The sequence below is a fragment of the Pleurodeles waltl genome, chromosome 6 (assembly GCF_031143425.1).
Source record: "Pleurodeles waltl isolate 20211129_DDA chromosome 6, aPleWal1.hap1.20221129, whole genome shotgun sequence".
In the NCBI taxonomy this organism is placed as follows: domain Eukaryota; kingdom Metazoa; phylum Chordata; class Amphibia; order Caudata; family Salamandridae; genus Pleurodeles; species Pleurodeles waltl.
The window spans coordinates 871598467-871615106 of NC_090445.1; the positions used below are offsets into that span (position 1 = coordinate 871598467).

A 16640-nucleotide genomic window follows, 5' to 3' on the forward strand; every position below is an offset into this window, starting at 1 on the left:
TTGTGTAAACTAGGTGTTGCCTTAGCAGAGGTAGGGATAGGGGAGGTGGGCACCTCACTTCCCAGGTTCACAGAGAGAGAGGAGGAAGACCCCCCCTAGAAGGAAGTTTCAGTTTAAGATGGGTCCCTATCACTGTTGGGATGGGTTCACTACCCAGAGGAAGTGACCATGACAGGAGGATGTAAGGCAGAATAAACCCTGCAAAGGGACAGACCGTTTTCTTCACTGTCTTCCTCATCTGACAAGCCTCTCCTTGGGTTGTGATGAGTCTCCTGGGCATATGGGCTGGGAGGGAGTTGTGTGAGAAAATAGGGCTGGTTGCAGAGGCAATCCACTTTCTGACATTCTCATATATTTTTTTCTCGATGTACACAGTGGCAGCAACTTTGAAAGTATTTTCACATGCAGTGCAAAGTAACTTTCCATAAGGCAACATTACAAGGTAACAATGTTGTGAAAGCACCATTTGATCTGCTGACATCAGCTGTGACATGCACACATTCTTGCGTGTTATGACTTATATTGTTTTGTCTAATAGTGTTACTCTATACAGTGTAACACCTTATCAGTGAACGGAAGGTGTTGAATTTGTTTGTGTCATACAAGGTGTCAGTGCACCACCTACATTTCCAACACCTGAGACATGCATTTACTAAGCTTATTGGAGCTATTGGTGGTAACAGGAACTATCCGGAAAGGAAGAGGTTTTTGTTGGAACACAATTTGGGTTTTGAAGGGCAATCTATATATGAGCTTCTACCACCACTTGAATTAGGTGACCATATAGATGACATTGACAAATTCTAATCAGCAGTCATAACACTATAAAAACATTTTGATATTCAGCCTAGACTTATCACCAACCGACACATGTTTTTCACACGAGAACAGCGTCAGGATGAGTCTATTGACTTATGCGGTGGCACTGTGCATTCTGGCAGCCGAATGTGAGTTTGAAAACTTTACGACACAGTTGATTCAGGATCAGATTGTAGTTAGATGTTGGGATAAAAAGGTACAAGAAAAATTGTTAACATTAAGGAATCCCAGTGTAACTGAAACCATTGACATAATAAAAAGTGCAGAATTATCACAGAAGTCATGTAAAGAATTTACATGGAAAGAGCAATGCGGCGTGGTTCAAGAAAAAGAGTCTGGGAATACTAGAGCCTTAGAACCCGCCGTAGCGGGCTCTACCGGCTATTAAAGGCCCGCTCCCCACGTTAAATGCCCGAGCCGAAGGCGAGGGCATTTAACAAGGGAGAGGGACTTTAATAGCCGGTAGAGCCCGCTACGGCGGGTTCTAAGGCTATTAGAACATTCTGCCACACAGGGCAGAATGTTCTATTAAAAAAAAAATTTCATGGAGCCCGAGGGGATTAAAATCCCCTCAGGCTCCGTGAGGCTTTGTTCACAGCTGTTGCTGTGAACAAAGCGAACATTGGAATGTTGGCGCTGCCGGCTTTTACCGGCCAGTAAAAGCCCACAGCACTCCATTGTTTTCAATGGAGCCCCCGGCATTCCAATGTTCTAATAAGAGTTCTTTTCAGAAGAACAAAATAGAGAAAAAAGAAGGAAAACATTTTTTATCAATTTTTCAAGCAGAAAAATATTTGTTTTAGATGTGGGTATAATAATAGCACACCAAATGGTCATCCATGTCCAGCAAAAAATGTTACTTGTAGGACATGTGGGAAGTTAGGACATTTTAATAAGGTTGGTCAATCTAACAAAAAGAAAGTCAATGCACTCCTAGAGAGAGAGTTTAATGAGTCAGAAGATAGACCTAGTTTTAGAAGGGATGTAGTTGTAGTGGTTCAAGGAGTGAGACAAATTGTGTTGACCCATATGAAGATACTGTGATTGATGATAAAGCATTCAACTTGTTGAGTGACTCTGAGGCAAGAACTATCATGATTGCAGAACAATTGTACAAAGAAAATTGGGGAGTTAGGGAACTGAACCCCCCTGACAGTAATCCAGTTTCATATTATGGGAGGAAGATCGAGTTAACTGGATATTTTCAGTTGTTTCTAAAGTTCAAAGGGAGGAAATAAGGGGGAAAGTATACGTGGCTAAGAAGAGGTTCACATCTTTGGTTAGTATCAACAAGGCCTTTTTGGGAAGACCCTCAGGCCATGAAGGAAAGTACGGGTAACAGTGGTTGCAGAGGAGGTTGAGGTTAACAACACTCCATCAGTGGTAGACAATGTATGGATAAAGTCTTTCAAGTCGGTAGTCAGTGACAAACTGGGCTGGATAAAGGGGTGCAAGCACACAATTTGAGTTCAAGGGAATGAGATCCTGTCAAACACAATTTAAGGAATGTACTGTTCAGTGTGGGAGAAGATTTAGCACAGGTGCTCAGGGAAATGTGTGAAGATGATGTGATTCAACCATTGAGTTGTTTTTATGGCTATCTCCTCAGGTGATAGGCGGGGAAAAGAATCGAGATCTGAGAGTTTGCATAAATCTTAGGAGTTTGAATAAAGTGATTGGGTTCACTCACATTTACCTCCCCCCCCACCCCCACAAATAAACAATATAGTCACAATGTTTGCAGGTTCAGGAGTTTTTAGTAAAATTGACTTAGCATCTGCATATCATTAGGGGGAATTGGACCCTTTTTCTAGACATTTGACCCCATTAGTCTCACTGGTAGGGACTTTTGAATTCAAGGTAATACCATTTGGGTTGGCGTCTGCAGCATCAGTTTTTCAACGGATCCTGGAGGAAGTCTTGAAAGGAGTAAAAAGGTTGTCACTTTTCAGGACGACATCCTAGTTGCTGGAAAGAATATGGAAGAGCAGGATAAAACTATGACTATAGTTTTGAAAAGGCTACAGGAGTAAAGAATTATAGTATTTGGGACATGTCATCTCTGAAAAGGGGGTTCAACCATGACCAAGCTTGGTTGGTACGCCTTTCTTTTGCATCTTTTTAGGAGTGTGCCATTTCTACTTAAAATTCATCAAGAATTTTGCTTTTAAGACATCTACATTATGTGAATTGTTAAAAAAGGGGAAAATATATGGGATGAAAAGTGTCAGAATAAATTTGTATTCTTGAAAAATGACATTGTGTCAGCTGAAGTATTAAAACCTTGTGTTCCCTGTAAAGAGTGCACAATCACTGTTCATGCGAGCAATAAAGGTTTGGATGCTACCCTGTCTCATACGGTTTGCAACCAGAACTTTGAGAGAAAATGAGAAGATTATTTTCTGTAATAGAAAAAGAGCTATTGGCTTGCAGTTGGGCGATTAAACCTTTTAAATGCTACGTCTACAGAAGAAAATTCACTCTTAAAACCGATCACAAGCCATTCATTAACATTTTGAATGGCAATGTCATAAAAGATCACAATCCAAGAATAGCGAGATTGAGTTCAAAACTACTAGAGTATAATTTTCACAGTGAGCATGTAATGTATCAGGTGGGAAGAATATAAGAGCTGAATATTTGGCACATCAACCAATGCCTGAAGACAATGATACTGTCAATGGAAATGATGATGATGAGGAATGTTTATTTGCCACTATTGATGTGTGTAACGTGTGCAGTTTTACAGAACATGAATGTGAAGTAGCTTTTACCAAAGATGATACTTTAAAGGAGGTATCCAAATATGTGGCAGGAGGGTGTCCAAAAGAAAAACAGTTGCCTACAAACACTCAGCCTTTCTATAAAATGAAAAGGAAAGCATGTGAATGCGGGATGAAGACTTTCTTCCTCCTATTAATTTGAGAGAAAAGATGATGGTGAGCGCACCTGAAGGAAATCTAGGTCAAACCATTGGAAAAAGGAAGTTCAGAATGAACTATTCATGGCCGAGCATGGATAGTGACGTGGTTTAGTTAGCTGAGGGATGTGTTATATCTGCTAATAGTGATAAGGTCTTGAAAACGAGCCCCATGCCTCTACAACCCACTGAAATACCCAAAGGTCCTTCATCTAAGGAAGAACCTAACACAAATGGGGTGATCAATTTTTTGAAGAAGTAAGGGAAGGTTTCCCCAAATAGTTTGTGTCGGACAATGGTGTCCAATTCGTGTCAAAATCCATGTAGGATTTCTTAGAGAAAAATGTCATCAGGCATTGGAAGATTTCCCTTTATCATCCACAAGCCAATGGACTTGTGGAAAAGAGGAATGTACATAGGTGGTTTGAATACAGTGGTCCATCCAGAATAAAGATGAAGTGACAATAGCGGTGGATAGCATGTTGTGGGCACATTGATCAAGCCCAAACGGCACCACTGGTATAAGTCCATTTGAAATTATGAGAGGGTGTTCTCCAATGTCTAAAATGTGTCCTGGTTGGTTGGGTGAGTTTCTGCTTAAAACAGAACAGGAAAAGAGTATGGAGATTGTGACTCAATCCAAAATTCAGTGCTCTCAAACCAAAATGAAAGCTTGGTTTAATAACAAACACAAAGTCAAGGTTACTGCTACTAAAATAAAAGTGGGTGATTGTGTGCGCATAAAAAATCCCACATATGTTGTTAAAGGCATGTCTAAGTTCAGGAGACCTGTTCAAGTGGAAGTGGTGTCTGTAAATGATATCTGTGCTAAAGGGGATGAATGGTGGAAATGGAGAGAGTAGTGAAGGAGAATCATGATTGTAATGTTCACCCAATTCAAGATGTTGCTCTGAATGGCAATGCTCATGCAAGTCAGGGTATTGCCACCAACCAGAGAGCCATGAAATTTGTTGATGACAAGGATAAAGAACACCGGGGTGTTAGATGAAGAAGTGCTAGACCTATCAAGATATCTTTACGATACCGGGATGCATAACGTATACCAGGATTTATGAGGGAAGTTATATTATTATGTTGCATAATTAGTATTTCTTAATAGTTCAATGTTTATTTCAATGTGTTAAAGGTTTATATTGATATAATTCGGTTTCCATTTTCTTTGCAAACTTTTGCTGATGTGGTTTTATTATGCTATAGTTGTTTTAGGGTTAAAGTTTGCTGCTTTACATAATTTTGTATTGTTTGGTATTGATCAATGCTTATTACATGCTAATGTCACAATATGACATACCATCATACTTATAAGAATTTAGAATGCTTGGGGATGCTGTTCATTAGGATTTCATAGATCGGCAGTTGTCCTGACACTGCTGAGGGTTGTGGTATTCACAAGTAAACGTCTTTAGGCCTTTACGTTTTCCCGTGTGATTATTCAGAGAGTATCTACAACAGAAAACTATCAAATCAAGACATGTCTGAAAACTAGACACCAGGAGTCCAGAGTTGTGTGGCTTGAGGGGATTGCACTATCTTTTTTTTTAGCCCAAAATGCCTGCAGATATTTGGAGACATCTGAATTTCCTCATGTTCCTGTGAGAGAAGTTCTGAATTGTGCAGGGGGCAACAAAAGTCCTACCACAACGCATTTCCACACTTTGCTCAATAAAAACATTACCCTACTTGTGTAGGCATGCCTATTTTTAGGGACATGAAAGTCCCCAAAATACATTGTGGAAACATCAAGATTGTATTTGCTTTAAATTCTAATTATTCTTAAGATGTTTGTAACTATGGTATTTGTGATAGGGCAGTGTCTACCAACTCCAGACATGGGTCCCACATATCTTTCTGTTACTGAGTGTCTCTCAAATTTCTAGGTCTCCTGAAATGAATATGTTTTCTCTGATTCATGTGAGAGAATGTTCGAGAATCCGTATAGAACAATAAATGTCCTCAAACTTCTCCCAATTAAATTGGTGCCCCACGTGTCTGGATAGGCCTATGCCCCAGAAGAGGCAATGTCCAAAAACTCACACTGGAAATGTCAAGAACTTTTTTTCAAACTTACATCGGTTCCTGGGATGTGAGTAGGCACAATAGTTGCACCCAAGGTTGGCTGCATTTAGAAAATCCTATGTAAATCACTCTACTAGGAGTTGTTTCGCCAAAAAATGGGGAATACCACACAGACACAGTTTTAATAGGTAAAATGTGCATGTGGATTCCTATTCCGGTCTAAATTTCAAGTCTAGCTTCCACTCCCATTTAGGAGAAAGAGGACTGCTGCAGGTCAAAAGGCAAGGAGGGCTTCTGGGGCCACTGGATTTAGTTGGAATGCAGGGTGACTGTTCCACGGTTCCAAGTGCCCCAAACAGACGTTTGGGCATGCATGGAGCTGTGTTTGCGCTGACAGATCTTGCCCCAAAGCACCGGGTGTGCTTTCAACCTGTGGATTCATGTCTTGTGTTCTGCTACTGGTTGGCAGAGCTGTTACTCCCGAGTTCTGCTGAACTTGTAATCACGGCCTCAATGGAGTAAGTTATCAATGAGGAATTCCGAATGTGAGCATCATACAAAGTCGAGGCAGCCCAAGGCTAGATGTAGCAAATTAAAGTCAAAGAAAACAGGGAGGGAACAACCCAGGAAACTACTTCCACATTTCACATGATTTGAAGAAAGGGCCATTTAGGGTTAAGACTCCTGCTATTCTCGGTCTCCTCAAGAAATCTTGAAAGGCAGGGAAGTCTCCTTTATGACCTTTCTGGGGTAGTGAACAGCCGCGCTGTCCTGATCACACTGTGAAGGTGAACTGTGGCACTGAGACCCAGAGAATCCATAAGGTATTGATGGGCTTAATGACACACTATGTGTCGGACATACGTAAACTTGATAGTTAGAGTTTTCTTGGAATTAGACATATTTCTTTCCAGTAGGTTGTGTGAATGAATGTATAGTTTTTTTTAGAAACAAAACAGGCTGCAAAGCTTACTCTTTGTTGCAAAATCAATAATGGCAAATAACGTTCAAGGTACTGATTGTGAGAAGAGTGTTTTATATAAATAACATATTTTGAGGGAGCAGGCCTGCTCTGTCTCATTCCGCTAATGTACTGAGGCTAGTTGGCCTTGAAGGAAATCTGGTCAAAGAAGGGGAGTTGTTGGACAGCCTCACAAGCCTAGTTACATCACTTTTAGCTTTTTTTTTTTACTTGTGCCAGTGTAGGTTCATTATTGTTAGCATGTTTCCATCTCCTAACTGCCTTTGGGTAGCATACCAACCTTCTACAATCCACCCATGCTGGTTCAGAGCAGGTGGCAGCACTAAGGAAGTGGTGGTTTCTGCCCTGGGTGAACTACTTAGATGTGCAGATGCTAACCTTCCAGCCGCATGAATTTTGATGGACATTTCTGCTGCCTAGGATACCGTGAACCACTAGATTCTTTTTGATTGTCTGAAGGATCTTAGAATTTTTGGTGGCACCTGTGACTGGTTTAGCAATTTTGAGTGATAGTTCACGATAAAGGCTAGCAGCCCTTCTTCATCACTATGGACACTAAATGGTAGGGTCCCCTCAAGGTTCAGTTGTGTCCCATTTGTCATTCAACATTTATATGACCACACTAGCAGGATTGACTCAATCCCAAAGTTTCAACTGTTTCTTAGGTGCGGATGACACTCAGGCTATTTTAAAAGCCGCCAATGAGTCACATGATATTGCCTCTAAAGTTTTTTTTCCTGTGTTCAAAGCAGAACAATGAATGTTTCACAATCACTTCGAACAGGGACATAACAGAGATCCAGGGCTCCTGGAGAGCCACCTATTTCTGGACTCTCCCTTTTTGGTCTTGATTTTTGGGACTGAAATCTAAACGAGCCATGAGAATGAAAAATGTAGGTGTCAGAATTGATTTTGCTCTTACCCTTTGCTGTCAGATCAATTTTGTGTTCAAGTCAAACATCTTCCTATGGCGCACATTAAAGAAAATCCTCCATCTGTTCTTTTTTCTGCGTAGGGTGCTGATTCTATAGGCCTTTGTTTCACGTACGATCAAAAATTGCAATGCAGCCTTTCTGTGGCTACTGGACTACTTGATTCAATAGTTTCAGACAGTCCAAAATTATGCACCCAGTTTAGAGTTTGGATTCAGAGCCAGGAACCATATTTCGAGACCCATGGCCTCCCTTTACTGGCTCGCCATTAAAGGGTGCATTGTTTTTTTTAATCCCTGTGCCTCGTTCACAAGGCCATCAATTTGCCGAGTGGCACTGCTCTGACTGCATTTTGCATGCTACCATCTGACCCTCTCTATGATCTACTGACCAAGATTTCCTTAGAATGTCCCAGTTCCACTGTGCATCTTTGGGGGTCGTGCTTTAGCTGTCACAGCACCCGAACACTGGATCACCCTTCCACCTCATCTTAAGGCTCGGTAACTTCTTGAAAACCTGGGTCTCCCCGAATTCTTCACACTGTGAAGCTTGTTTGCAACCACTTTGCTCCAGGCTTTAGTTACGTTTTCTGGTATTTGATATAAGAGCCAAGACACCCCAATAGGAGTGATAGCTCACGCTCTATAAATATTTTAAAATACATAAATAATATTATTTGTTTGTCCAATAGATAGTGATGAGAACGTATGGCAATATGAATTAGTGTTTTTAGTCACTGGTCTATTCATGATTGGTACTTAAGGCAATGATTACGTCTTTGTTTATTCCTGAAGATATTTTATGTAAATGTGGAAGAGCACAGGAGTGGGACAAAATAGGGAAGAAGTGACGGTAAAAAAAAAAAAAGCACAGCTCAGGAGGTACACCCATGCTTTCCTCCTGTGCACAAACAAGGTGAGCCAATTTATAGTTTCCTATGGAATAAAAACATTCACATCAACTTATACTGTTATCTACAAAAGCAGTCAGCCCCTGCACCATTAGTGAGCGAGAACAAAATCTCAGACCAGGCGTACTTATCTCCATAGTACTGTCAGCTCAAACATTAATGAAAAAACAGTGAATGCTGCTGACGCTAGCCAGCTCTGCTGCATACTTAGACGGCGTTTAAACGTGTTTAGTCACCAGCTTCTCTAAAAGCAAGAAATGAAATGCATACATTGTAGAACAAAATTGCCACATTCATTATTGCCAGCAGAGGTGGGAGAATTTATCTGACCTTTGTACTTCATAAAATCTCAGTTTTTACTGACTTCCTCTGACTTAGAAAGGTGTCTTCTCTCTTAGAAAACAGGTGGCCCTCCGCCATCTATTTTTGATCCTGATTGTGGTTTCGAAATTAGAGGGCCAGATGTCATATGATTTTTAATTTGTATTGCTCTCACTTTGAACATTTTATAAAAGACAATACTACACAGTTTTATGTGATGTTAGTGCAATTTATCTCAGCATGTTTATGGCCCCTGGAAATGTGAAGGCAATCAGGTGCCTGGAGTGTACGTTCCCAGGGCATCCTAGGGTGATGACAGTGAAGGTATTAGGTTTGGTTATATTAGTGTAAGGAAGAGCTCTAGCACGGATGATGGTAGACGTGTGAATCAAATAGCTTTTGTCTGCTTTTCACATGGCTTACACAAAAAATAAACATCAGGACAAATGATTGAAACAGTTTGCAAAACATTTTTTAAGTACCATGAATTTTACATACATTATTCGATTAAATGTATAAGAATGAAAAATGGCAAATAATGTCCTATTTCTGGAAATATAAGTAAACCCATCGCCCAGTAATTCATTGTAATATAGTCATCAATTGGGATACCAAAGTATTAAAGGAAGTGGACAAAAGACACCCTATAACTAAAGTCGGAGTTACTGGACAAGTCAGTTTGTTCAGCTGAGAAGTAGAAAAACAACAGGGAAGAATGATAAGAGACTGAGAACTTCGAGGTTGGTCAGGTCGGCTCATCAAATTTTTTTTTGCCAACAACCATTCATCACTAGACAAATCACTGTCTGCTTTCACATGAAAATCCTGTTGCCTCTCCTTGTTCATGAATATTATAAGACATAAGTGTAGTTTCCGAATTTGGGGTTAGCACTTGAAACCTATGGGCCAGTATTATGTATTGGGTCCACTGCCCTGTCTGCAGTGCACTTTTAACTGGGTGAGCCTGACACAGAGCAGGTCAGGGCACCCTTTTACAGTTAATAGGCTGCGCAGACACAAACAAGGATCTTCCTGGGGGGCGATGCATTAGTGAAGGCAGAACTGCTATTTGAAGCTGTCAGTCCACACTTCACTGCACAGGCAGCAACCTGGTCTGTGCTGCAAAGGAAGGCAGAGATCCACCGGGAGGATGAATGTAGTTAGTGACTGCACCCACCTGCAAGATGTCTTGGGGGTCCATGGGGTGCTCTTTCCACTTCTAAGAGACACCTTTAGCTGATGTACTAACTGTCCACCACCTCTTTGTGGTTCACAGTGTGCCTCCTGACTGCTTCTTTGCCTCTGCACCCACATCTGTAATACTGCACGAGCACATAGGCAGAGTGTTCCTTCTGAACACCCCCTTGAAACTGCCTATTACAGAAGGGGCTGTGCAGAAAATCAGGTACGCACACATGTTGCGCCCCCATGGCTCTTTTTGTAATACAGTTCATGTAGTCATTTGTCAAGGGCATTTTCAATTTTAATAACTGTATATAAGTAATACTGTATTTTGAAATAGGAAGCACTGTTCTTAGAGACTGCATGTATTCTGAGACATATCGACTGCGGCCCCAGCTGAAAGCAATGATGAGCTTTCTAATAATATTTTTGTCACTTCCCTTAATGGACATGCAGTTGTTGGAAGTCCCCTGCTTAGTCTTTCAGGTTCAGCACCGGCTTTTGAGTGCATGGGGGCTAACAATTCACATGAGACATGTGAATGGTCCACCGACAATCAGGGGTTACTGCGTTCTAGTTGTAACAATTGGAGTAATTTATCACTAGTACCCTGGGCGCAATATATTATTAGAACCCCAACTGGACTACCAACTACATTATTTTAGTACTTACGTCTGAGAATAGGAAGGCATCAACAAAAGGAATTGAAGAAAACGCACTCATATAAATCAATAAGGCTACCATTTAAGTCACCACTTGACTTTCTAAAAGCAAAGGATGCTAATGGACACATGGCAAAATATTACGTATTAAATGGTGATTATATAAAGAAAAACGCAACTTTCTAGCTACTTTCTAGCTAGTGATCACAAGCGCTTGGGATGGAAACCCTGTTCTTTCTGGGGGGCTCTCCTCCGTAGGGTGCATTCAATATTAACTCACACAGTAGGCAGGACTCTCTTATTTGAAAGGTAATTTCAGTGGCCTTCCCATCAAGATTCTTGTACCAATGTACCAGATGTAGTCCTAGTGTGGCAGTGAGAAATGATCAAACAGACTTTGTACCTGGAATTCAATACTCTGCTGTACTGGTGCACGACACATTTCTTGGTCATGAAGGATTCAGGAATCAAGTACTGCTAAATCCTGTACAACTGAAGTTCTGGGCACATCCAATTAAATGTTCCCAGACCACTGCATGCTCAGCTCATGCAATGGCCACAGACAAGAGAAGCCCCTCCTGGGCTGGTTCCAAGCTGCCTTTCTACAGATGTTTATTGCACCGGACAACAGCCATCTCTCTTGCAGATAACGCAGGAAGATGGGAGTTCTCTTGCACTTTGAAGAGGCCCTGAGACACCATCCTGTAGGACACTGTATCCCACTACAGTCTAATTCCAGTGGGAGAGAATGCACGAGGGTGATGTCCCCTGAGACCTGGGCAGCCTTGCAAAGAGTACTCCATTATTTAGGCTGCGCTGGGTGTAAATGACCGCGTACCCCTCCCCCCCCCCCCCCCCCCCCACTAATGGGGTTGAAATGATTTCCTATGTTTTATACCCAACATCCACTCTGTAAAGAGAAGGGTGAAATTTCCTAGCGCCGGAATAACACTTCACAAGTTTTATTGGACACTATTATATCATTTAGGGCTTTTATAATGCTTAGTGCAGTGTGCTGTTTTGTTAGCAAGACTATCTTCATACAAGCAGAACGTTGGAGCATGTTCCTTTTGCCAATAAGTGGTGTATCAATACATTATAAACTAACCTGTGGTCTAACAATTATCTGGAATCTTTTCCAGTGTGAGCATAGTCAGACACCAGGGTTAAAGTATTACTCATGAAGGGTTCTGGGACTGATATTAATTTGAAAGTTATGAAGAGCAAAGACTTAAGGTTTTAAATTTGAAAAAACATTAGTTAAAAAGCAAAATATTTGAAATATGAAGCAATCCAGAAAGATTTAAGACGTTAACATTTATAGTTTGCTTTGGTATATTGTGTTAACTTTAGAGGAAGGGCAAAGATTAGGACAAGGTGAGAGTTTAGATGTGGGTTATGCATGAGGTAGGTAAGTGAAATGGTTAAGGCTAGCTTTGGGGTAAGGTAGGGTTAGGGTAAGAGTAGGGATGGTAGTACAAATCACTCTTGACATCACATGACATAACGTGGTTTGGAATTCAGGTATTGTCAAAGTTTATGGTAATGGTTAGACTAACAACTATGTTAGGATGAAGTCTTGGACTGGGGCTAAGCTTAGGTACAGGGTGAAAGTGTGGGTTAACTTTAGGACTAGTGCTAAGGTCAGGGATAGTGATAAGTGATTGGAGTGGCATTACAGTTACATGAAATGGGTTAAGGGAAGGGTCCCTAAAATTGAGTAAGTAATCAGGCTTTCGTTATGATTACCTTATAACATGAGGTGTTACATCTGAAACCAAAATGCATTATGCGTAAAATGGGAAAATATAACTTTTGGATTCCAATCTAATTTTCAACACATACATTATGTTAATTTTCGAACTATAGATTTTTCACTTTTAATTCAGACTTTAGATTTACTGAATTAAGGTTTTGAACTTTCAATCTAGACTCGTTGGAAGTGTGCCTCATTGAAAGGGCGCAAATAATCCCAGAGAGCGACAAGACATTCAGAAATAGCAGAATGAAGACAGTTTGGAACACTAGCATATAAATGATGGCAGGTCACTGAAGGAGAAAAAAAGAAGTGCATTTGTGGCCTATCAGCTCTGTCTTGAGAAGATGCAGAATGCAAGAAAGGGTTCTTAAAAAAACAGACATGGAATTTGAATCAGTCACTGGGAGATCACCAACTTTCATTTAAACTCAGTCCAGCTTTATGGTTTAATATGCACTGGAAGGCGGCAAGTCTCAAAGCGTGGTGAAAGCAAAGTTAATAAATTGTTGGTCGAACATGAGGTCATGACTGAAATCAGCCCAAGATGGAGTCATCCGCTCCATCAGCGAAGTAGCTCACCAATGCACGCGGTCCCATCCTCACTGGGCTCAAACCCACGGCTGCACCGGCGGTTCGGGCGGCATCGGTATCCTCCATATGTGTTGATGCAGATCGGTTTGTCCCGCGGGCAGACAAATGGGAACTGGATGCACTCATCCGTGTCTGTGAATTAAAAATGTAAAGTACGTTGTAATCTTTCAGATTGAGATTTCAAATCAACTCTGTGAATTCTACTCAGATGAAAAGCTATTGAGATCCACTTGGATTGCGTCACACATTTGTGCATTTCACTACAGACCCAGATAAGATTTTCTTTCCTAGCCCATTCACAGTGCAACATATTGACATTTATGTAGCTCTACCACAGAGTGACATTTCTCTTGGCACTTGACAATACCCACTTGACTCTCTCAAATACCAACCTCCGAATGATTAAATCCAGGGTAGTCCCTGTTGTGATTCCAAAAAGTGACGTGAGGGCTAAACAAGATTGAGAGGAGCTAGAGCTCTTTCACCAATGACGATGGTGCGCGCTGGCTCTGACTGGAGCAAGTATGACGCATTACCCTGGGGATTACGTCTGACAAGTAGAGGTTTTTGTTGAACCAATGGTCTCTTTTAGAAAGTCGTGGCATCTCTTTTCCCAGGAATGCCGATGTGGGCATATACTACCAGAAGACTGTAGAACACATACCGTACTCCAAACCTGATGTTACCTACATATTGACTACCAAAATATTATAATTTGTACCCTGGGGATAAATTATTTTCAAAGTACATGGATGCTGACATGGCAACAGCAAATGTACGCTCATCTATATAAATGTATATTGTATACTTACCTTCACAATGTTTTGGTTGTCTATATTCTGGCCACAATAGCTATACGGTGATAGTTCTGCCCTCTGTTTCTGACATGGGAACCATGGGGAGGCAGTACAACTGCTGCCCACTATATGGCACAGAGACAGGGCAGGTTTGTTAATTACATGTGGTGCTAGCGGCCAACTTTGAAACTGTGGACCAGGTTTGAGTCTTGGCATCAGCTCAACATCCTGTGGTTCTGGGTGAATCACTTTATCTCTCCATACATTAAAAAAAAATGAATGTGACCTTGTGTGATGAAACTCCTGCTCATGTAAAGTGATCCAATACCGTCAGTCGAGTTTGCGCTGTATAAAACTGCAAAAAAAAAAAAAAAAAAATGACTTACCCGAATCTTAAGATCACTCTTGCCCACAGGAAAGCTGGGTACTTAATAACACCCTGCGGGTTATCGAAGATGAACTTGTCCTTTAGGTTACACCAAAGAAAAAGGTTGAATTCACTTTTTTGGCCGAAATGTTTGGGGTTCAAATTTAGCTAACACATCTAAGCATTTGAGCAGAAGATAGGAGAAATTGTAACTTGATGATGCTGAACAAGGACTACATTGACTAGCCACTAGACTAAGATGAGGACTTTTACTGAGAGAGGTCATGAGAGAAGATTACCCTTGAATCACTTGATGCCCGACATACCCATCCAAATGTGACACAATGGTGTAATGCAGTGTGCACCGCTATGACCAATAGGAACAGCCCTAAAGGCTAGAAGGCAGTACTGGGACATAAAAGTCGTTTTTTAAACTATTTTATCAAAACCAATGTCTCAGTTTATACTATAGTCAATAAACATGGTTTCTTTTATTGTGTACCACTCGTGTATAACTCCCGGATAGTGCTGTTCTGCCACACAAAATGCAAGAAATTCGTTTTTACAACAGGTAATATTCTGTTTGGTTTGTAAAACTAACAAACTCATTCTGCTGAGAAACGAGACCCCCGTCAACGAAATCCTAGCCCTAGTGGTCTTAATTATTTTAACAAAAATCCAGCAAATTTGCACCAGTTGTATTAAAAATGAATGTAATGTTTCCTATCGAAGACTGCCCCCTAGAGGCTTACTTGGGAGACTCAACTGCTGCAAACTACAAACCCCTCAGTGCAGACACATAGTGCGATAAAAAGCCCATGCTAAGTGAAGGAGTGAACAAACCGGACAAGGCAAGTCATAGTCCCAAGACCCCAGAATGAAAAGACTAGCTACACTTCGCATAAGCAATTTTAACTGCAAAGTAAAAATAGCGATTAGTATTTTTACCGTATTACAGAGGTGGTAGACCAATTCCTCCTTTCGAAAAAAAAACACATCTGTTATTCTGGCCGTTGGCTGACCAAGCTCAACATGTAACGGGACCATGCAACGATGTCCTGGTGGGGCCACTGAGCAGAAAACGCCCAATACCACTGAAATCCAGAGACAGCAGCAGCCTACAGCTACTATTCCCTTAAAAGATACCAGGGGTTTAGAACCGTTTTGGCTCGGGTAAACGATCCCTTCAAGTGCTCAGTAAGTTACATATAAGTACACGGTGCATTAAAAAAATCAATGTGTTTATCGGTGTCACGTTAGACCCAATCAGGTACTTTGCGGGTACTATATAACACAGACTGTCCTGGCAGCCGCACTCCGTCACACTTTGTTTCCTCGGCGCAGACAACCTGCCCGCAGTACAACAACTGTTGACCACACCATAATCAGTGAGCAAAGGCAACAGCCAGTAAATCACCCAGCAGCCACTCTCCAGGACAGCTGATTTAATGCAGCGCTGCCGCAGGATCCGGCTGCGGGCCTCAAGGTTCAGCTCAAGGTTGGGGGGAGGGAGCTCAAAGGGCAGCTCATGCAAGCCACCCGTTCAAGTTCTTTCAAGCAGGACGGAGAGCACACGCTATCGTTTAAGCAGAGAAAAGCCAGCACTAAAATACCGAGACAAGAGACGTCCTATAGAGAAGTCTCCAATTGCAACAACAGGGGAACTTGGGTTCGAAACTGGCTCCCGATATAAAAAGCACGAGCCTGCGCAAATATATTTATATTCTGTGCTTAAATTTGAAAAAAAAAAAACGTAATGCAACCGTAGACATGTGAAATGCCTCTAAAATATGTAAATGTTTAAATCTCGAATCTTTGTACAATGATCTGTTGCTCTCCAGTTAATTTTGTGTCATTTGAATGTCAACACATTCAATAATAGCGGTCTCCTTTTTGCCACTTCCTTCAGTCAAAGAAATAATTTTACAAGATATTCCTAATGAAGCCAGTTTATTTGAACACAACTCCTTAAACATGGCGCCTGTAATAAACATATCTCCGGGTTAGCTAGGTCAGGATATGAAGATGAATTGGACAGGAGGGGTGGGGAAGTTAAACACTGGGGGTATGGAGGACATGGAATTGTAAAGTATTACAAGACACGGGAGCCTCCCATTCCTGTGTAAAATCTGTCCTTAATTTCCTTATGACAATCCAGTTGTGACCTCCATAACACCAGCTGCCAGCAGTCAAGGTGAAAGGTCATGGTGAAGGTCATGAAACATTACAGCTTCAGTTTAAGCAACAAAAAACGAGAACTGATTTTTCTTTCTTCTGATCTGCCATTCTAAAAATGAACAGTTATCAACAAAAAGGATATGTAAGGTAATTTATCTCTTTTTCTGAACTCTGTCAGATATT

General features: G+C 41.2%; 1 protein-coding gene across 2 annotated transcripts in view; it reads right to left on the reverse strand.

Annotated features, from left to right (window-relative positions):
• CRTAC1 (cartilage acidic protein 1) overlaps positions 1–16640 on the reverse strand; it is a 1353390-nt gene that overhangs the window by 12878 nt on the left and 1323872 nt on the right. For both annotated transcript variants that reach the window (XM_069239641.1, XM_069239640.1), the window contains exon 14: positions 13104–13247. In XM_069239641.1, coding sequence (XP_069095742.1) covers positions 13104–13247 — 144 coding nt within the window. The remainder of the gene's footprint in view (positions 1–13103; positions 13248–16640) is intronic.